Source organism: Hypomesus nipponensis, chromosome 16, assembly GCF_054491055.1.
Source record: "Hypomesus nipponensis isolate SF chromosome 16, ASM5449105v1, whole genome shotgun sequence".
NCBI classification, from domain to species: Eukaryota; Metazoa; Chordata; class Actinopteri; order Osmeriformes; family Osmeridae; genus Hypomesus; species Hypomesus nipponensis.
The window spans coordinates 11,664,572-11,686,921 of NC_140376.1; the positions used below are offsets into that span (position 1 = coordinate 11,664,572).

The following is a 22,350-nucleotide window of genomic DNA, read 5'->3' on the forward strand; positions in this document are numbered from 1 at the left end:
GCCAATAACCAGATGTGTTCACATTTACAGTCATATCTTCACATATTGCATATCTTCACCATCATGATGGTTAGTGGAAATCAATGGAGATTAACTAATTATCTGCGATCTAATATAAGCTATCTCTTGTAAAACTACACAAACTTGACTATCAAGTTAATATCCTAAGACATGTTCAGCATGTATTGTTTCAAAGAAATTGGCACCTTGTGTAACACTGACTGAACAGGTAGCGCCACCCCTCTCAAAAATCCTTCACAGAGATCAGGCACTTCACAGAGACGGAGTGGAACAGACACAATGACAACCTCATCTCAGGTATGAGCATTTTATGTGTACTTTGTGTTAATTTGTTTTGAAATTAAATCAAATGGATCAAGTCTAGAAGGATATTTTAGTTCTAAAGATTTACATTCTGAATGGATGTTGGGGTCAATGACCATTGTGTCAAACCAATTTACCTTTTTTGCTTAGGGTGAACAAGAGCATTCAACAACAAAGCTATACATAGCTAACTGTTCATCTTAACAATCTTATGTCCAGGTCATTACTGGACACAAATATTCAATAGAATTTCAGTATGTTAAACATCTAACCATCACATCTGTATCAGGAGTTGCAATATCACACCCAATTCAGCATCTGTCTATTCAGCAGAATGTAGAGTTTGTGCGGACAGGCTATGGGAAGAACTCTGTGAAGGTTCTGTACATCAGAAGAGAAGGAACACATCACTACATCATTGAGCTGAAGGCCAATGTCGAGATCACCCTCAACAACCGCAAAGATTACTTGACTGGGGACAACTCTGACATTATCCCCACTGACACGGTCAAAAACACTGTCCATGCCTTGGCCAAGCTAAAGGGAGTAAGTATTCATGCTTTCAATCCCATCCTCCTTCAAGACAAACCCATGCTTCTACTTACAGAATACAACAATCTGTGTTTTTGTTTGATCAGGTTCGGAACATAGAGCAGTTTTCAATGGACATCTGCCAACATTTCCTAACAGCTTTCAAACATGTGACCAGGGCCACGGTGGACATGGAAGAGGCCCCATGGAAGAGACTGGAAAAGGTACCATGCCAAAACCCGGCAAAACCCATGCCAAAACAAACACGTTTTTTTTATCTACATAACTAGAAAAGACATTGCATTGCAAGTGAACTTTAGAGGAAATCTGGAGGAAATACACTGTAGCATTTCAGGACTATCTGAATATTTATAGTTCTATATGCATCATTTGTATGTTGCTTTAGATTAACCTGCCTGTTAAATAAATAAACTGCTCAAATGTAACAAATAATTGTTCTAAATTTATAGATTATACAACTAAATTTCTCCCTGACACAGAATGGTGTGGAACATGCCCATGCATTTATTTTCAGCCCAGAGTCCTGGCGTTTCTGCAGTGTTGAACAGCACCTCAATGGTGAGTTAGTGAAAGAACATGGTAGATATAGCTGGCTCCAAACACAACAGTGTTACTGCTAATAGTTGGAAAAGAGAGGTTCACAATACACAACACACTTAAAAAGGGGTGCATCAGTGGATTTCCAGCTGTGTTATTGTCCCCAACAGAGAAACCTGTGATTCACAGTGGAGTGAAGAACATGACAGTGCTGAAAACCACCCAGTCAGGCTTTGAGGGCTTTTTCCGAGATCGTTTCACCACCTTGCAGGACACTAAGGATAGGTGCTTCTGTACTTCGGTCTTTGCTAAGTGGCGCTACAATCGGGTCCAAGATGTTGACTTCGATGCAGCATGGTAATTGCAGAGATGACTCGAAAAAGGACATTAACTGTTAAATCACATTTAACAGTAATTAAATGTGATTCTGAAAATACTTCATTTAAATCAATATGCTGTTTAATATTAATTCCTATGAATTTTCTTTTGAAACATCCTTAGATGTTCACATTTCTGAAGAATCTTTAGGGAAAGGAAAAAAATAACTTAAACAGATTGTAATAATAGTCAAAAAATTGTATTGTAACAAATGTGTCTGTTCACTGATGCAGGAGATGTGTGAAGAACACAATCATTGAGAAGTTTGCCGGCCCATATGACCGGGGCGAGTTCTCTCCCTCTGTGCAGAAGACACTATATGATACGCAGGTCATGGTTCTGAACAGACTTCCAGAGGTAAACAAGACAAATAACATTTTGTACAATTTAATCATCTTAATTTTTTTATCAACTCAAGCAAGCATTTAAGTTAAATCAACACTGAGTTGAATGTTCTGATCTATAATCCAGGTGGAGGAGATTGAGATGATCATGCCCAACAAACACTATATCACTGTGGACATGACCAAAATGGGACTCACCAACAAGGATGAGGTGAGTGGACTCATTCAATTTAACTAAAATAATTTTGTCCTAAAGTAATGGAATTCACTTTCAGTTAAAAGCAGTCAACATACAAGTACCTTGTATCAATTGCAATACAAATTAAGTGCATTTACACTGCACTTATGAACCTTTATTGTGTATTCTTTGAAGGTCCTTCTTGCATTAGACAATCCATCAGGGAACATCACAGGAACGGTATGCAGGAAGACCCCGGCCAAGCTGTGAAAAAGAACCGATGGCGGAATACCAACACTAAACATTTTACCATTAGGACATCTAATCTGCCAAACATCACTTGGGCCCATGCTTAATGGCTTCTTTAATTTCCTCATAAATTCACTGAACACATGACTGTTTAAATGAGCATTGATTAAAGTACTGCTTGTGAAATAAAGTATTATTCTGTATATATTGTGTTATCTTCAATACAACAGGCACACATATAGTAGCACACTCCCTCGTAACAAAATATTCTAAGAAGTGTAAAAAAACAAACTTCTAAAGACCTGATATAATTGGACTGTGTCTTTAATAGCACCAAGTCAAATCTGAGCAATAATGCATTACATTTCAGTCATTTGGCAGATACTCTTATTCTGAGAAATTTACAGAAATTGTCAGTGCATTCATTTAAGTAGGTCAGTATGGTTAATAGAGAAGTGACAATAATAAATATTTACAAAATCTCAGATGGTTCATCTAAGGCAGTGGTTCTCAATCCTGGTCCTCAGAACCCCCTGCCCTGCATGTTTTAGATATTTCCCTGCTCCAACACACCTGATTCAAATAAATGTGCCTGATAACGACCCATTAATTTGAATCAGGTGTGTTTGAGGAGGGAAACGTCTAAAACATGCAGGGCAGGGGGTCCCGAGGACCAGGATTGAGAACCACTGATCTAAGGGACTGGAACAATATGGCCTAAATCCATGATACTATGGGTCTTTGGTGAGAGAAAAGCACCATTTATTGCAGATCTTTGTAAGATCCAGATTTTCGATTCCAGTGTCATGTTGGACTTATGTTATTAATCCTTGTCTTTTAGACAATTTGTGAAAGCACCACAGGCAAGAACATAAATGAAATAATTTGTCACAACACATAAATAATTTATAACTTTTGATTATTCACTATACAATTGGTGAGTAGGTAAACAGTATTTTCTGAGAAGAGAAAACTTCTAACTTGGAAATCATTGCATCACGCTAAATACTCACTGTATAACAGGACTTACAAAACTGATCGTACATTTTAGAACTGGGTTTCTCTTTCTTTAAATATTAAAAGCTTCACACACAATACATCTTGAACTATTGAACAAGATCTTATTTACATGTATTTTCACATATTTTGAACAACACATTTCACACACAAAACACCCTGCGTAACACCCTCCACCCGTTCCTTAAATAAAATAGGGTACAAAGACTTTTAAAGCAGCAGAAAAAACATCAGAGCTCAAAAGGTAAATAGCCAGGTGGACTTTCTGTACAGTTCATTTTTCACACTGATAAAAACATACTCACAATCTCTCTGTACACTGTCACTCTGACAATGTAGTCGCATCAGAAGTCTATTTACTGTGTCGCTATGTTGTTACCCTGTATTCACACTGCTCCTGTGTCTCCTGGTTTGATTGTCCTTCCTGGGGCAGGTGTCCCTAAAATGCTACGACGCATTGCTTTTCAGGTGCTGGGTCTGTAGTGGCTTCACGTGGTACTCATAGATCTTCAGTGCAGGACCAAGCTTGATTGACAGTCCTGTGAGGACGTCATTACGTGTCATCAACAGCAAGGACTTTCCATCAATTTCCTGTTAAGACAAGGAAAATTAGTTTGAATTCTCTTTTGCTTTCCCATGACCTTTCTTAAGTATTTTACATTGTCATTTAGCAGACGCTCTTATACAGACAGACAGTAAGTACAGGGACATTCTCCCCAAGGCAAGTAGGGTGAAGTGCCTTGCCAAACGACCCAACGTCATGTGCACCGGCCGGGAATCGAACTGGCAACCTTCAGATTACTAGCCCGATGCTCTACCCGCCAAGCCACCTGACTTTGACCTAATACAGCTAATATTGTGTGTGGATGTATTATATATTCTACACTAAACAACTAAAGTGTACCTGATCTTGGAAAGCTGTTGCTTGCTCTTCAAATCCTGTCGCTTTGAAATAATTCACTACGTCTGCCACAGCCCAGTTGGCAGGGTCTGGCAAGGTCTGTCCATTCTCCACAGGGCTGTAAGGTCAAAATGCATTATATAATGTTAGAATCAAGTGCTGCTCCAACACACAATATTCATTTATGGTCCTCAAGGTTACACTGATAAGATGCAATGATTACCTTTTGGTTTCAACTGAGCCATTTGCCTTATTGTCCATGCCGTCTGGAACATAACAAGCAAGCAGGAATTGCCTTAAAATATATAATAATAATCTAAAATAGTAACAATCACACAACTATACTTAAGTATAGTCAGATTAAATTATTTTAAATAAAGCAAATTCATTTTCCAACAGAAGATTGACATCCCAATTAACTTGCTGTAAGTGGAAATGTACTTCTGTGTTAAGTGTACATTGCCTCTTATCGCACTGCATCTAAATCTCGGCTCTAGCTCTAACACCTCCTTAAATGCCAGTGAACATTCCTATTGCTAGGTTCTTATGCATTCCTTGAAGAGAGACTAGTGCTGGTAAATTTTATGCAGCATCAATATAAGGCAGGAAAATGTAGTCTTACGGTCTGTAAGTTTGCAGTGAGTTTTCATTAGATGAAATGTCCGTTTCAGAACTTATTTATGATGACGTTTCCTCCAGCAACACCGCTTTCCTACAGATTCAGACATTGGTTTTCTGTTTCCTCTTACTGGACTGTACCCTGAAAAAATTAAATTGTTTTCGGAGGAAATGTAAAACATTCATGATACCTTTTCGTAGGAGACACTTGATATACAGCAAATGTACGTCTATTTAAAAATCGAAGAGATAATTTCAAAAAGGGAACAGAAAGACAGGGCATTTTTATATACATTTTAATACCAATCGATTCAAAATCATGGCCAAACCGTCAAAACTAGCTAGAGTTAGCTAATCTACGAGCTAAATTGAAGCTCTCACACTGACTAAAATGACAAGAACTAAATTTGACAGCTAGTCTAGCTAGCTTGGTAGCAAGCTGTCCATCTCTGACTCGGATGTAGTTACGCGCAAAACATATAAAATTATATAACGACTTTAACAATGAAGTCATGTAATTGAAACACCTAGATATACATTAGATCATTAAATAATATATGTTTGTGTCGTTTTTCATTTCTCGCGCACACCCCTCCTCCAGCCAGCCATGGAGCTTTCTAGCCCACATCACATACATACCTTATTTTTCCCTTTTTCAGCGCGTCATAAGGTCAGTTCTACAAACGAATATTTTATAATTACCACTCAAAATAAAAGTCATGTTCAAACATATGCTATTAGTGAAAATGTAAACATTGTGTAGCGTAATAAAGCTAGCTAGATAAAGGTCTAACATCAGTTCAGTTAAGCTTCCTCAACCCACATGCAGACCATTTGCATTGTGGGATGTGGAGTTTTATCTTACTCAAGTTACTGTTTAGTGAGCAATTAAATGGTTCCCTTCAAATGGTGAAAAGTGCATTATATAAGATTTATTTTCATGAATGTATTGTCCTTTAAAGGATTTCCTTTTTCAAACAAGCCTACAATAAAAAGTGCTTATTTCTACTCTTTCTACACATTTATTACAAAAACTAGTATGTAACTAACTGTATGTACATAAGATTAGATTTTTCTTTTCTTTGCAAAACTTTAAACTTGTGTGTGATCTTCTCAGTGTAAAGCCATATGCCAACTTCTAACTTATCAAAAGGGATCCAGCATGTATTAGCCTACATGTCAATGAAAGTCACTGCAGCATTATTGCTAACAGTAAGTGGACATCATATGTTCAAATTGAAAACAAAAGATTTAAGAATGTTTATACAAAGAATTTAATTTATTAGTGACATATTTCCTTTGTTACATAAAATCTGCTACAGCAAAGTATATTATACTTCCCTTGCAAATAAGTAAATATGGGTGGGGAAAAGTGTCTGTTTTCTAAATTACAGTGTGCAAGATATCCAACAAACTAAATACATAGATATTTCATATTATGGCCATACTCTTGTTTAACTATAAAGAAGATTAAATTAAACTTACTTCCATATGCAAGGAGTTTTGGTTGGCTCATGAAAACTTGCTATAATTTACATTTAAGAACTTGTCAACAAACATTACACACATGATTGGGGGGAGAGAGTCTACCTTGATATATATATATGTATCAATCAATTATTATTATTTTTATATATATTTTTAAAACAGGCTGAGACTATGCACATGCTTACTACTAAGGGGCTTACTACAATTTCATCCAGATGATTTAATCCAGATTGAGTCCTGTCATACCCCTTTCGTCAATCAGTAGTGGTACTCAATTGTGGAAATTCAATTCAAGTTGGCAAGGGCCTTTCATTTAGAGAGGATAAATGTTATATACAAGATCCTTTTAATGTATATGAAATTATTTGAAGAACTGGACGTAGAATGCACATGGGAGTCAATTATTGTTATGGACTTAGTAGTAAATGTGTTGGTTTTATTTCCATTTTAGATCTAATAGGAGTAATAGTTAAATATTTTTTAACACTATTCTGTAAATAAATCTGAAAGAACCTCGAACATATCAAAACTATGAAGGTTTATTAGACAACATACAAGTATAAATAAAAAATCTAAAAGAATTGTGTCTTGTGAAATTAAATAAACAAGATGTCATAAATGTGCTGAAGCTCTCAAAAATCAATAAGTGAAATCCTTATGTGAGTATTTGTTTTTGAGAATAAAACTTTGAACTCAAAACATCATTTTCCATACAAGCCAGATGCAACACATGCACTATGGTCATGTATGGAGGTACAAACATTCTGGGGTAAAATAAAATAACAAAATAATATAATTTTGTTTTATCATGATGTTAATAGATGGCCACAAAAAAATACAAAAAATAAATAAAACTTTCCATGTGACCCACACATCTTTACAGCCACAACTACATACCCTCTACGAAACCTGATAACAACCAGGCCACCAAATCATCACTTTTCATTTCCAAAACAAATGTCTACATACATATTTGGGTCATTTATGACCACAAGTTTCCTTTGGAATTAAAACGTTGTTGTACCTGGTATATATATTCATCTCAAGTTTAATTTCAATATAATACCTATACTGAGGTAAAAATAAATGCCCCGTGACCTGACAAACTGTACAAAAGGGGAAAAAAAGAAAAGGAAAAATAATATGAATTTATAAACTAATACAGCTTTGACATAATTAGGTTTGCCACTCTTTGATACCCTCTTGTTGAGGACTGAATGCCCATGTGATTATAAACACTGAAAACACAAGAGGTCTATCTCAGTGATATTAAACTTAACTCTCTCCAATTTCTTGGTAACATTTTGGTCATGCTCTACAAACACAAAGTAAAAAAAAAAAAAAAAAAAGGTATTCACTTGATATATGTTATTTGCTATGTGCACAAAGACAGGTCTACTTCTTAAGTACAGCAACATGTTTAGGATTAGAAACTGGGCCAACAAACTTGAATTTGAACCTAAAACACACTTAGGCATGTAACAGACAATAACTGGCAAGAGTTTGTGGCAATAACTGGGAGTAAAAAAACAAACATAAGAATACTCCCTCCCCCCACACACACACCTTAAATCACAAATATGTGCAATTCCGCCTAGTACAATCAATCACTTTTTGTGCCACTATAAAATGGGCTATAATTGGTTTTCATCTTGCTTTGCAAATAATCACTTGGTTCAAAATGGTGGGAAGGGAGGGAGGGGAATTCTAAAAAGCAACAAATATATGTATGTACACATATATGTATATATATATATATATATATATATATATATATATATATATATATATATATATATATATATATATTCAAAAAAGAAGAAAAACGTTACAAACGTGGTCTAGTATGTGTGCAGCACAAGGGATGTCTGCATAATGTGCCTGTGTATACGTCAGTGCTTACTCTGCACGCTAGGAGGATCATGGCAAGAAGGACCTCATTCAGCCTTGTGGAATGAAGGAACTAGGCAATTGTTTTAAACACATGATGGTCTTAGCTTCCCCCTCACCTTTGAAAGAGTGCAAAAAAAATCCCAATGACTGTGTGTGCGCGTGCATGTGTGAGAGAGCCCAGACAGAACCCCCTTGCAACGCATTAGAATTCAGAAAACTCTTTTGCACACTTTTCTGTGTCTGAGACGCGGACCTCCTCCTCTTCATAGTCATCAAAGTTGCTCGTGTCTCCCGGTCCTCTGCATTTCGGTATGAAGGGAGCCTCCACCTAACCGTTGAGATTGATTATGATCAGAGAAAGATAAATGGGCCATTACATAAATCTCAAACAATTTAATGTGAATAGCACAATTTTGCAATGTTAGCAAAGCATTTATCTACATCTATAAGGTGTAAATATGACTTCAAATTGGGTGTTCTAGGAATGTATTCAATGATAAAGGTTTTTTGCCTACCTTTCTTTCGTAGATGGCGATCCAGTCAGTTGTGGCGAACCACTTGTGGTTCTTGATGTCGTTCACTCCGTTCTTCAGATTGCCATATCGCTTGGTCAGGTCCACTTGGAGCAGGTTCCTCAGCAGGTCCTTCAGGTCGGAGCTAAAATGGGAGGGGAATCGTACCTACAACACAGGAAAAACAGAATGGGCATTTCCACTTTGATGAAAAACCTGTTCAACCATGTAGGGTGTCACAATTCTATACATCTCTAGTGACGAGGACACTAAAACGTTCAAAATACAGGGACGAGTCCAAGTGTGGAATTGAAAACCTTTCTGGACAAACCTTGCCAGACACAATTTTCTCATAGATCTGGATGGGCTGATCAGCAAAGAAGGGAGGGTACCCAGCAGCCATCTCATAAATCAGGACTCCCAGTGCCCACCAGTCCACTGCTTTGTTGTAGCCCTAAAAAGCAGAAAGAACAGTAGAGGGGAGGAAAAAGAAAACGCTCAAAGTGCAAACTTAAACTGCTCTATCAAAAAAAAGTCTGTATTTGTTCTTGGCATATTCCAACACAAGCAGGAAGTAGATTCTGAGATAGATGCATTTCTGGAAAGAAGTGCTTACCTTGCTGAGGATGATCTCCGGAGCCAAGTACTCTGGAGTTCCACACAATGTCCAAGTCCTCCCTTTTACTCTCTTTGCAAAACCGAAGTCTGTGACCTGTGATACACCAGATAACCGGGGAAACATTCAGAGCCATGCAGTGAAGCCGTTAAATCTAGGGCCAACAGATAACGCTACACTGACAACACACAGACCCAGAGTGCCTGTGTCTACCGCCATTTTCACCATTTGCTACATTTCCGCATAAAGTGCTTTAAATATGACCTTCATTAAGATGTATTTACTAGGAAACACAAAACTAGAATATCTTTGTTGGATCAAAGTTCCTATCTCACCTATATTGGAGGAACACCAACTATTGGTTTGCATACCTACAGTACATTTGGAAATAATTAACCATCCTTTCATACTACAGTGTTATAGCTTGGTCACTTTTGGTAGGATGGTTCTGCATTTTGCTACATCCAATTTAAACAATTTCCTGAGAGGTGGTCCAGTGCATTCTAATATTCCTTTAACATATGGGGTCAGATGGCTGAGCGGTAGGGAATCGGGCTATTAAATCAGAAGGTTGCCAGTTTGTGCCGGTTCATGCTAAATGATGTTGTGTCCTTGGGTAAGGCACTTCACCCACCTTGCCTTCGGGAGAATGTCCCTGTACTTACTGTAAGTCGCTCTGGATAAGAGCGTCTGCTAAATGACTACATGTAAATGTAAATAACATGGGCCTGACCCCACCATGCTTCACAGGGAGGTTTATTAGCAGGGGATGTGTTGCATATTCACTTAATGTAACAGGAACTGGGACACCTGTCAAGACAGCAGAAAGTAAAAATAACTGGCTCACGATTGTATGCCTCTGCCACTGTCAAGATGCAGTTAATATAGTCTATTTGGTTTGGGATATCCAAGAAAAGTAATGTGCCTCCCTTTTCAATAATAATTTTAATTAAGGATCTAATGGTTGTTCTTAACAGATGTTTGTACAGAATTGTAAGTTAATACATGTAGACCAACATGTGTTTGTCACTGCAAGTTATCTAGATTGAGCTGTATGCAAACGTTATATGGTTTCTTTGTTTGACTCGATCTTGCCATCTTGGCAAAGCCAATTAGCCAGCCAATACAGTTGTAATTTTTTATTGGAATATTCAATTAGAAAATGACACAGTCGTGTACTTGTCCATGTTTACATGTGTTCAAATTGGCAACTCCATGCCTTTGTCCACTGCACTTCCTCCAATGACCTTTCGATCCAGGAAGTCTTTGAACTTTGGGTTACTGATATTTCTGTGATATATATATATATATATATGGAATGACCATTCAATTATCAATTTCACCACCATATTCTGAGTTCATCCTTGAATCTAAGTGGACGTGTCAGATCCCAGATGTAATGACATTCCCTACAGACGTTCCTGAAATATCACATTCTTAATAATGTGATGGATGTGAGGTCACAGTGACATTGACCACCAAAATCAAATAATTTCATCCTTGAGTCCAAGTGGTTGTTTGTGCAAAATGTTAAGAAAGTCCCTCAAGGCGCTCACAACATCCCGTTCATTAGAATGAGATGGATAGATGGACGGACATTACAAAAACATAATATCACTCGTGGAAGCATAAAAATGGAAAACAGATGTTGCCAATTGTCAAAAAATCTAGAGAAAACTTAACAAAACGTCACTAATAATTATATTGTCCTAAAACTGTCTTAAAAAAGGGAAAAATGGCAAAACATGAGCTGCCAATTTCAGTATATTATCAGCCAGCTGTTTACCTGGATGTACCCATGTTGATCGATGAGAAGGTTTTCAGGCTTTAGGTCTCTGTAGATGAGGTCTAGCGAGTGTAGGTACTCAAAGGTAAGTACTATCTGAGCTGCATAAAATCGTGCATGATTTTCACTGTGGAAAGAAATTGGGTGGGGAGGTTATGACTTGGTCTGGACAGACACGTCATTGCCATGCATGCTATGCAGTATGCCACAGTTCAACCGGCTATACAACAGAGATCTCTTTGGTTAATTTCTGTTACCTGAACCTCCCAATGCGTCTGAGGTGTGAGAACATCTCTCCGCCCGGGACGTATTCCATCACCATGTAGAGGTTGGAGTTGTCCTGTGATAACAAAATGAAAGCCATTATCAGACACGGCTTTCCTTTCCCAGGCCTGTCTTCTGTTAAAATAAGACAAACAGATTTAACGGCTAAACCACTTAAATCCTGTGTACCTTGAAGGCATACTCCAGTCTGACAAGAAAGGGGAAGGAGACAGCCTGGAGTATTCTTTTCTCATTTAGAGTGTGTTCTATCTGCTTCAGCTTCACAACCTGTTGTTAACCGCATAATGAAAGGAAGGATTAGACAAATATAAAATAAACTGCATTCAACCAAAGGTAGATACAACCATCTACCAAACTGTTAATCCATGAAAGTATACAGTTCAACATTGTGGGTGTTTATTAGGGTTGCAAAGGGGCGGAAAGTTTCCGGTAGATTTCCGGAAAGTTTCCACGGGAATAAAAAAAAATAAAAATGCCAAATGTTTTTTGCAAAAGCATATGACAGGGAACTTAAAAGTACTTGAGAACAAGTCTATGCACGCCCAGCTTAGCTGCACCTTGAATGCAGCTGGTTGGGAACAATAGGTGTGTTCGACTTCATGCTGCAGCCGGCTGCCTTGAAACTGAGGATACCATTGGCTGCTTCAAGTCAGCCGGTCTGCAGGCGGCTGAAGGTGACACCGGCACTGCATGAAGTCGAACGCACCTATTGTCTGCCAGAAACAAACATAAAACGTTCTGTTGTCTTTGAAAGTCTTTGTCATCAGTGTTGCGTCTGAACGTTTCAGCCCTATGCCTGGCAAGTGTGAGAGCGCCGAATTGCGTATCAACGGCTTTCGAGGTCCATCGACAAGCTCGAGATGGGCAACTACTACTCAAAAAATGTCTAAAAATTCTAAAATGTAATTTTTAAAAGTTGTATTATAAAAGTTTGCATGCATGTCTGATTATTTAAGTATTATAAAAGCGATAAGGTATTATAAAAGCCTAACAACACCCTGGAACCCGTGCATTATTGACGATCAAGTACTGCCTCTCGTACCTTATTGCTTTTATAATACGGTTACCAGCAAAATTATAAATAGTAGATAAATAGTAAGCTGCCTTTCAGCACAAAATAGTTATAGCCAACAAACGTTGTGTATCGCATTTCAGTAGCCGAGAGAAAATAGTCCCGTAAGTGTGGCTGTTGCTATGCAACGGACAAACAGCATAGTGAACTTCACGTTTGTTAGCCTAGCTAGATCTTGCACCATCTCATTCATTCACATTACTCATTTAAAAAAAGTTGCCTTTAAAATAACAACAATGACAATGGGACAATTTCAATAAAATAATATTTAATTTAAACATTAGGCCTAAACATTCAAAATCAATCATAAATGTTACGTAGGCACTGGATGCTAGCTAGTTAGCCTACATATGCTGTAAACTAGTTACGAGTGACTTGGGACTCGATAGACTAACATTCAGGCTGTTGTTAAGGTTAGTTTATGTTGATTTGGATATCTCCATTAATTGTGTATCCGTGGAAAACGTTGTTTTAAGAAGCCAAGACCAGGTCATGGAATTGACCTTTGCATGGCTTCGAAGCTAAAATTAAATAAGTGGATATCTACTAGTAGTTACAGTAGCAACTAATCGCTAGACCTGAGCTTCCGTCCAACGTTTCAGTAGCTAGACCAGCTAGTTAGCACTGATAGCACGGGACAGTGCAATATTATTGCTCAAAAATTAACCGAATGTTGCTAGTCTAGCTTGCTAACCAATAAACTGCTGAACACCAGTACTTGTAGACAGTCTTTCTCTTCGGCAACCTTTTAGTTATTTTGAATGCGCACTTATATGGAACGCTTCCCTTTAAGGTAAATGTAAAAAGGCGTACAGTATAGTGATGGGAAGTTCGTTCTTTTTTACTGATTCGGTTCTTTGAATCTTTTTTCGAGTCATTCGTTCATTTCAACTCGTTCATTTCAAACTCATGATACATTAAAATAATGTATCATGAGTTTGTATGATTTGGTCATGTATTATCACACTAGCATTTAATTGTCACGTCAAACAATTACACTGCACTAAACTTTAGGTGTAAATGTAAAGTGAAAATAACAAAACAGTCAGTATGATGACTTGAGCGAATATCATTCACGTCTTACTAAAACAGCGGCCACGCAAAAGGGAATAAGGAAACTGTTTCCTCTACTAAAAAATACAATGCGGGTCACGTGAAAAAAGGATCCAAAGACTCGTAGAAAGACCGAGTCGGGAAATGAACGAATCGTTCGTTTCCTCTAGCTACAGAGCCTATGCAGGTCACGTGAAATGTGATCCAAAGACTCGTAGAAAGACCGAGTTCGGAAATGAACGAATCGTTCGTTTCCTCTAACTACAGAGCCTATGCAGGTCACGTGAAAAATGATCCAAAGACTGGTAGAAAGACCGAGTTGGGAAATGAACGAATCGTTCGTTTCCTCTAACTACAGAGCCTATGCAGGTCACGTGAAAAATGATCCAAAGACTGGTAGAAAGACCGAGTTGGGAAATGAAACGAATCACTTGTTGAGAGGACTCGTTACTCCCGAGTCCTTATAAGGATTCGTTCAAAATGAACGAATCGTTCACGAACGACATCACTAGTACAGTGCTTTATCGCTCAATAATGCACACCCCGGAACTCCCTCTCAACCAATCAGAATGCTTGATTTCATCCACCCGTATTATAAAACAAGGTAAATACAATTAAATGACCCCCAAATTTCCAGTTTATCCCTGTTAATTCCCATTTATTCCTGTTTATTCCTGTGGAAAGTTTCCAACTTCGAATATTCCCGGAATTTTGCAATCCTAGTGTTTATACTGTATATCAGTACTTCTTATCTTTTACACTGTCTATCTAAAGGCACATGTTTGTTTGTAACCTCTACAAAGGACTGCCATGTGTATGCTGACCTTCAAATGGGTCATGTGAGAGGGAAGACAAACTATCCTAATTTGTTAATTACATTTACATTTATTCATTTAGCAGACGCTTTTATCCAAAGCGACTTCAAAGAGATTTAATTGCTTTGCATTTTAGATTTAAAGGGGAGAGTGCACACATGAAAACATTAGGAGAGTTTGCATTAAGTATATTTTGGCACATCTACACACAGTAGATTGTGTTAACAAGTTTCTCTTTGACAAGTCTAGAGAAGCTTTTCATGCCATGTCTTTGAGGTTTTACCATGTTGCGCACAAACCCCCCAAAAAGGAAGAAAAAAACCAGATGACTTTCCATTTCCTTTTGAAGCAATGAAACCATAAATGACAGTTAGGCTGGAAACCAATCGCTGCATAAAGTCAGCCATTTTAGAAATGACATGAAAAAGGTTCTGGTTTTGCTGTGGTCAGAACAAACAAGTGAATACCCACTTTCTGTTTGTCCAGGATCTTCATGGCATAGAACTGTTCTGTTCCTTTATGTTTTACCAACATAACTCTCCCAAATGAGCCGGTGCCTAGAGTCTTCAGCCTATCAAAGTCATCCAGGCCAGTTGTGCTCTGAGGAAACACATTATCAGGGAAATGCAAACCGCAAAACAGCTCTTTTGCAACATTTGCAGTACTGATAGTGTTCGAGCCATTGATAAACACATTTGATACAAATTGCACAATCAACCTCTTATACACAATTAAATCTACACCATCAGGGGCTTCCTTTACCATGCAGAATCATTTAGAGTTATAATGTAGTCAGAAGTGGAACTACTCCTTTTTAGAAAGTACAACAAATAATCTATTTTACATTGCCATACCTGTGGTGGACACTCCCATTTCCTTAAAAAATCTTCTTTGGCTTTTGCTAAGAACTCTTTCACTGCAAAAAGATACCAAGGGAAACAATTAGCATGCCTGTAGACAACATGGGCAAGAGTTTCTGGCTTGCAAAATTGACAACTTGTTTAAGGAATTGTGTGTGGGGATCAAAACACTAACCAAATGAATTAATACTTGGGTCAGGCTTAAGTGAAGTACTGTAGCAGTACTTTACTTCGACGTAAAGTTTTTTTTTTTGGTTACAACAAAACCCAAACACCTAATAGGCAGGCAATTCAAAGAAGAAGAGATGCAAAAAGCTCTTAAGTGCTTCTTAAGCAGGTCAATTGAAAGAGACTGTTCCCTTCCAAGGGTCCTGCTATAGCTATTCCAAGACGAAAAACTATCATTGGTAATGGGAAAGTTCAACATCAACAGCAACCGTTAACTACAGTGCAAGCAACAACAAAAGAATAAGCAAGTTGTGGAAATCACAGCAGACAGCCGTCCGTAGTAACAGAGAAATGTCAATAACACTATCGGCTAAATCCATTGTGTTATCGGGCATGCCTAAATGTAGTGGTTCTTGTGTATACTGTGGGAGCAAGTCAGGTTGCCTGTGCACATTTTTTACCATGCCGGATTGGTTACTCACTGAGAGGCACATTGTCCATGTTGGATCAAGGGTTCTTAGTGAATAGCAAAAACGCTGATAATTTGCTAATCCATGTGCTAGCCACAACTAAGTAGCAATGTAGGTCAATTTTTTTTTTTTTGAATTTTGAAAGATGTTGAATCTACTTTCTCTATGACTTAGGACAGCTTGTGAAAGAATGAGCATACCAAAAGTCTCTATAGTTCACCAACGATTTGCAGGAACATTCACCCACATGGATGGAAATGAAGGAGAAAAAGAGGGAAGAAAGGTTTATGTACTGCTAAAATAAGAACATTTGGTCAAGTGGATTAGATGTAATACAACAAAATGACATAGAAGACAATGTAAGACAGACCCTGCCAAGACTACTTTGTTACTTTGGTTTAGAGCAGACTAGTAACATTTTGGTCAATGCATATGCTAACTGGGTATGTTTATGTCGACATCATCATGGTGATACCTTACTTAATTTAATGCATGCTCGTCTATCTGGCAATAGGAGTAGCACGTTATTGAATGTTTAAAACTTGAGTATAATTGAGAATCACCTGTAGCAACATTTTAGTCAATTCCCCATTAAAAAACAAAACAAAATATAATTTTTTTGACACATTCAACGTAAGAGTTACAGCTGAAACGTTGGGGACAAAAGGAGAAAAACAACAGTGATTATTGAAGATATTTCACACACTACTCCAAGTAGTACACAGAAAAGAAAATGACAGCACAGATTGATATCTATCCTGATGAGTGAAATGAGTGCAAATTGAACAAAGCGTTTTTACAGAATGTGTGTCCATGACAGAAAGTATTCAATGATTACAAGAAGGGGTGTCAGCTACTGTAGTACTGCTTTAGATCAGTTTCAATTGCAAACACTGTACCTTAAAGGTGAGTTTATTTCTTGCAGTAAATACACACACTAACATATCTTTTAAATGAGTAAATGCCTGGAAAGCTGTCTACAGTCATAGTTTGCAGTTATGTACCGAAAGAATAAGTTTCACTCAGAGCAATAGATTGCATTTTAAGCTGTTGTTTTGGTGAATATGAGTAACAATCGATGCAGGGAGTGAAAATGCCAAACTTTTCCACTGATCATCTCACAGGCAACATGGCCACAGAACCTCTAGACTTAAATACAATTTTCCATTCTTAACCCTTCAACCACAATTTATATTTTATTTTTGCTCTCTGTAGGCTGGAACTAAAAATAAAATGTTTGCTATTATGCAATACAGGAAGGACCAAGCATCCACTGTGTAGCATTTTTTCCTTTGTCCCAAATATAAGCTTAAAGCCTGCTTGAGTAATCTGACAGCATAGCGTTAACACACTTACTTAATTTATCCCAAATGATGGTAAACTCTGACAAGTGAGGCCCTTCACTCTCATGTCCTTTCTGCTCTTGGTTACCCTTACGATACTTGTGGAAGAATCGGTTTGCCAGGTCGTCCAGCTTTAGGAAAGAGTGGTCCTTTCCCTGGGCCATTTCAAGACAAGTTCTTCATCCACATTTACAGCTAGTAAATAACCCAACCAAAGCGTTCTGTTTGAAGGCCATACAAAGTGATAGACACTTCCTGTTCCCAGCAAGTGAAAAGCAACGCTTGGCTAACCACATACTAAGCTGGTTGAGCTTCCTGTTCAAGTACTTTACGCCCCTATTTGAGCAGCCAAAGGCGTGTTTGTCTGGCCTGTAGTCCTAAGTCTGTGCACAAACATGTTTCCACAAGAATGTTTATTGATACAAAATGTATAAAGCACACAAAGAAACAACTGCAGAGTTAAAATGTTTAAGGGTATATTCATTTCAGAACCGTGTTCAAGTATTGTTTTTATCAATTAATTTTTGTTGCTAATGCTCTCTGGTGGTTATTCTGAACAATGCAGTTCTCAAGACTTTCCCAAATCAAGCTTTATTAAATCCCTAAAATAAGTAACCCAACTCCTGAGGTTTTATATGACTGAAATAGATACAGAAAGATTTATGTTTAATATGTCTTATGTTTGTAACATGGAATGTGGTGAAACCAAATGTGGCTTCCTTTTACATAGACAGCTGTGAAAGCAGTAGTGAGGGTCTGTGAATTAAAACCGCCCCGTACCAAACTAGATGGGTAGTTCGGTCAGCAGGGAGCTAAAGAAGAGCGGCTACTGACGTCACTCTGCTGCGCCGCTCAGAATGCATTTTCATTTTCAAATTGTGGGCAGTTCTTTGCGGGCAGAACACAAAAATGAAAATGCAATGTCCGCTTTGTTTTCTTTTTGATTATGGCATCAAATGTGCAGTCTTGAAGAAGAAAATGCAAATGCAAATAGGACGATTGATTACTGATTGAATTTATGAGTCAAATAATGCAGCCACATTCTTAAAATGAAAAATGCATTTCTGGAAATGCATTTTCATATTTTACATTTCAAATTGAATTTTGGTATCCATTTGCTGGAGCATATTTTGAAAATTACATTTCAAATGTCTTTTTCGTTTTCATTTTAATTAAAGGTGATATGACATGAAAACTTCATTTTATGAGGTTATTTAACATTAATATGAGTTCCCCTAGCCTGCCTTTGGTCCCCCAGTGGCTAGAATTCTCGATAAGTGTAAACCAAGCCCTGCGTGTTCTTCTCAGCCTTTGACAAAACGAAGGCTCAATCGCGCTGTTTGAAAATCTCCCCCTAGTGACGTAGATAGGGGGAAGGTTACCTCCCCTCTCTCTGCTTTGCCCGACCAGATCATCTGGCCCGCCCATGAGAAACTGCGCTACCACCGTGCCAGGGCGAGTGCGATATCGGTTTTTCCTGGAGAGACATCATGGCGAGCAAACAAACGAAGCATAACAGTTGCTCAGTGCTTGGATATACAAATGCAAGCACACATCTTTTTTTTTTTGTTCCTTCATCCGAGCCTCTGCACAACCCGTATCTTAATTGTATTTTTGCTGGAAATGCGCCGACACAACTTCATAAAGTGTTGTATGTCTGCGCCAAACATTTCCTCAACTTGAGCCAACTCAAAGCTGGCCTTGCTGAAATTAAATTCTGGATCATTACTAAATCTCCTTGGTCAAGCTACAAACCTTGGACAAGTAAGTTAACTAACGCTATATAATTTTGTTGCTTTACTGTATATGGTTACCTAGCCTTCTACCCTTAGAATGTGTCTTTAACATTAGCTCTACAGCTAACAGCTGAGTTACTGTTGCTAACGTAAAGATAAATGGCTTCAAGTGTGTGTGTGAATACAAACGCTGTAACGCGAGTGTTGTACACTTTGTTATTTGGATAACCGTTCTGCGGTTGGTGTTATGGCTCGCGATATCCGCCATTCTCCACATTGAAATGACTGAATGTGCACCTCTGCAAACCAGGGTGATCAGATGAGAATGGCTAAATTCGAGGCACCTTACAGCAACGGGGGCAACGAGCCATTGCGATACATCCTGTAAACATTGGCGCATGTTGCCGCCCCTCTGCTCCTCATTAGCATTTAAAGCTACAGACACAGAAACAGCGCGTTCTGAGGAAAGCTGCTTGTGGGACTACTTGTAGTGGCTATAATTCTGCACTATGGCTGAATTTCGGGAAAGAGACTTCAGATACAGTATTAGGGGACCACTAAGGCCTATATAAAAGCATCCAAAAACAGCATGTCATATCACCTTTAAGTGAAAGAATGAGCAGAAGAAAATTAAAATGCAAATAGGATGATTGATTACTAATTTCATTTATGAGTCAAATAATGCAGCCACATTCTTAAAATGAAAATGCATTTCTGGAAATGCATTTTCATTTGAATTTTGGTCACGATTTGCTTCCATATAACCCAGTCACAAATGACACACAGTAAAACTACATAGAAGCCACAGGGCCCCCTGGATTCTGTTTTTAACAGGTGCATTTGACAGGTTTGACTGATCATTGATTCTACTTAGTAACAACTTTTCAATGATGATGATAATAATTTGAGCCCTCAATGTTATTTCACTTAATGGCAATGCTGGTTCGTTGATACACAGACATACACATCTATGATATGTATAGGCTATATATCTTAGACTTATGAATTATTTAAAACATTCATGCAAGCTATACTATTTGGCATTGTACAAAAGATTAAGTAGACAAGTCATCAATAATGCCAATTTCTATTTAATTTTACTCGACAGGCTAGAATAACATTGCCTCAACACTGTATCGTAGACATCCATACAAAATGTTTGCATATTTACCTGCTAGCTAACATAATGGTTTATATTTAACTCTAGCTAGTCCTAGCTCACTACTAGCTTACTGTAGCTAACTAGTGTCAGCTATTGCGGTGCATTGCTACAACTACAAGGCCTTATTTACCTTGCAAGGTGGATTGCTAGTCTAATTTAGTTTCCTAGATCCAAAATACACCACCGTTAAATTAGCTAGCTAGTTAAATTAGCTAGATAGCCTAACCAAACAGTTTATGGCCAGGGTAGATTTTCCACATACGTTTTAATAACAGTTGTTCGCTACTGTACACTTAGCCTAAATGTAAATGCTTGACTGCCGTAGCTACCGTGCCCTCCGACTCCGTCGTCAGCTTGGCAAGACCGTTATATTTGGGTTAATACCTGTAGTCTGTTAGTTAGCCTAGCTGGTTATGTTAGCTAGCTACTATTGGGATTTATTGCAAAGCTTGCTGCACACACTAGTAGCTACAAAAGCAGCAAGACTGCTGCTGCTAGGTCTCAATCAAGTCCGTTTGATATTGTACCAGCTTGTTAAGACACTAGTGTGCTAGTTAGTCCCGCAGTCAATTATACAGATAGCTGGCTGGATAGCGGTTTTAGCACCATATACTCACCGCTTTCTTGTTCATTGCCTTTCTTGGCGGTTGCAGCGTTTCCCATCGTAGGAAGACACGGCGTTAAACGACTAGCAAGCTAAAAGCGATGATGGCGATTATGTTGGGGTCTTCTGCTAGCTACTACAGTAAGCGAGCTAGCCAGCAAGCTATTCGTCTTCAGCCAGCTACGATTTCAGCCTGTTAGCTGGCTGGCTAACAACAATGTCGTCTCTACTGCCGGACAGGATAAGATCCGTGTTGTGGGAACTACCTTGTATTCAAAATGAAAATCTGGTATTCAAGATGCATTTAGTCGTTCAAATAGTAAACCACCGTTATCATTAATGTGAAGGCATTATTCAGGCTTTTGAACTCAGCCTGCCGTTCTAAACAATTGACAGTCACTAATCTGAAAAAAATCAACACAAATGTCCTTAATCTCCCGGGCCACCAAGCGGTACACATAGGTGTTGCTTGTTTTCAATCCCAAACCTTAACCAATGAGCAAAATATATATTTTCTCCACTGAGTCCGTTTTTCAAAAAACAGTACAAGAAATAGTAATAAAATAGCAGTATAATCACATTGAATGATTGAGTGATGTAAAAAATATATATCCCGCCGGTTTGTCCGACCTTTTGACAGGTCATCGTTACTTTCTCACAACGAGTAGACCAAGCTTTTTGCACACCAGGAACCAGGAAGCGGCGAAACTGTCCAAGTAAAAAACAAAAAACTCAGAATCCTTTCTGTTATGTCCCAAAGGAGGGTTCACTTTCTGTGGATAATTTAGGAGAACAAATACGTTCTGATGCGTTTCTGAATGTACTCAGAAATGTATTCAGTAACCTATAGAAAAGGTTTATCACACCCAGGGCCGGCCCAAGGCATAAGTGAACTAAGCAGCTGCTTTGGGCCCCCGTGTCTACCAGAGGGCCCACAAGAGCACATTAAATAACAGTTTAATGTAATGTATTTATTTAATTGATAAAAAGTGACTCAGAGGGGCCCCAAATCAATTCTGCTTAAGGCCCCATACAGGCTTGGGCTGGCCCTGATCACACCGTCATATCAGGACAATATGCCTACCCTATTCTAATTTCCATCAGTCTGTGACATTCTAATATGGAAATAATAATGAAAAGTATTAAACAAAATCCCCCAGAGATAACATCAGCTGTCAGTAGTCATTTCAATGACACCATATGCAATGTGTCTTTTTGTTTCTGTATTGTTGTTATTTAGGCTACTGTACCATTTTTCATAAAAAAATATTCAATTTTATTGCATTGCATAGCCTACTATGAATCGAATACTATGAAATGTTTTTATTTTGAAACTGGTTGCACTTTGTGGAAGAAGTAAGTTAATGATATGTAGCCCATATGCTGTTG

The 22,350-nt window shown here is 38.1% G+C and overlaps 3 protein-coding genes across 6 annotated transcripts; 1 reads left to right on the forward strand and 2 right to left on the reverse strand.

Annotated features, from left to right (window-relative positions):
* The first annotated feature begins 233 nt into the window (after positions 1-233).
* uox (urate oxidase) lies at positions 234-2,765 on the forward strand. 3 transcript variants are annotated; one of them, XM_084676299.1, is made up of 8 exons: positions 234-318; positions 658-870; positions 963-1,079; positions 1,356-1,434; positions 1,584-1,770; positions 2,025-2,148; positions 2,263-2,346; positions 2,509-2,765. In XM_084676299.1, the coding sequence occupies exons 1-8, from the start codon at positions 301-303 to the stop codon at positions 2,581-2,583; spliced, it is 897 nt and encodes a 298-aa protein (XP_084532425.1). In that variant the 5' UTR covers positions 234-300; the 3' UTR covers positions 2,584-2,765. The 3 variants fall into 3 exon arrangements, with proteins under 3 accessions (XP_084532425.1, XP_084532424.1, XP_084532423.1); XM_084676298.1 differs by having other exon boundaries at positions 267-318; positions 655-870; XM_084676297.1 differs by having other exon boundaries at positions 286-318; positions 640-870.
* Positions 2,766-2,914: 149 nt separating this feature from the next.
* samd13 (sterile alpha motif domain containing 13) lies at positions 2,915-5,932 on the reverse strand. Its single transcript, XM_084676300.1, has 5 exons — positions 5,738-5,932; positions 5,103-5,240; positions 4,704-4,746; positions 4,484-4,598; positions 2,915-4,170 (listed from the first exon to the last, which is right to left on the reverse strand). Exons 2-5 carry the CDS (start codon positions 5,128-5,130, stop codon positions 4,027-4,029), a joined length of 330 nt encoding a protein of 109 aa, XP_084532426.1. The 5' UTR covers positions 5,131-5,240; positions 5,738-5,932; the 3' UTR covers positions 2,915-4,026.
* A 1,177-nt stretch (positions 5,933-7,109) lies between these two features.
* prkacba (protein kinase, cAMP-dependent, catalytic, beta a) lies at positions 7,110-21,610 on the reverse strand. Of its 2 annotated transcripts, none has more exons than XM_084675837.1 (10): positions 20,975-21,610; positions 15,473-15,534; positions 15,090-15,218; positions 11,847-11,945; positions 11,651-11,733; positions 11,394-11,520; positions 9,608-9,703; positions 9,323-9,445; positions 8,995-9,159; positions 7,110-8,807 (listed from the first exon to the last, which is right to left on the reverse strand). In XM_084675837.1, exons 1-10 carry the CDS (start codon positions 21,018-21,020, stop codon positions 8,682-8,684), a joined length of 1,056 nt encoding a protein of 351 aa, XP_084531963.1. In that variant the 5' UTR covers positions 21,021-21,610; the 3' UTR covers positions 7,110-8,681. The 2 variants fall into 2 exon arrangements, with proteins under 2 accessions (XP_084531963.1, XP_084531962.1); XM_084675836.1 differs by lacking the exon at positions 20,975-21,610 and adding an exon at positions 17,473-17,831.
* Between the last annotated feature and the right edge of the window lie 740 nt (positions 21,611-22,350).

What these genes read in the sequence shown, in the direction of transcription:
- uox (XM_084676297.1), top strand. An exon ending in TTCTGAACAGACTTCCAGAG is followed by an intron (nt 2,149 to 2,262) that starts GTAAACAAGACA and finishes TCTATAATCCAG; the next exon opens with GTGGAGGAGATTGAGATGAT. An exon ending in GACTCACCAACAAGGATGAG is followed by an intron (nt 2,347 to 2,508) that starts GTGAGTGGACTC and finishes TATTCTTTGAAG; the next exon opens with GTCCTTCTTGCATTAGACAA.
- samd13 (XM_084676300.1), bottom strand. Translation starts at nt 5,130, where the DNA reads ATGAAAACTCACTGCAAACTTACAGACC. An exon ending in TCACTGCAAACTTACAGACC is followed by an intron (nt 4,747 to 5,102) that starts GTAAGACTACAT and finishes GTTATGTTCCAG; the next exon opens with ACGGCATGGACAATAAGGCA. An exon ending in GGCTCAGTTGAAACCAAAAG is followed by an intron (nt 4,599 to 4,703) that starts GTAATCATTGCA and finishes TTGACCTTACAG; the next exon opens with CCCTGTGGAGAATGGACAGA.
- prkacba (XM_084675836.1), bottom strand. Translation starts at nt 17,623, where the DNA reads ATGGCCCAGGGAAAGGACCACTCTTTCCTAAAGCTGGACGACCTGGCA. An exon ending in ATCAACATGGGTACATCCAG is followed by an intron (nt 9,704 to 11,393) that starts GTAAACAGCTGG and finishes GGTGTATCACAG; the next exon opens with GTCACAGACTTCGGTTTTGC. An exon ending in AGAAAATTGTGTCTGGCAAG is followed by an intron (nt 9,160 to 9,322) that starts GTTTGTCCAGAA and finishes CCTGTGTTGTAG; the next exon opens with GTACGATTCCCCTCCCATTT.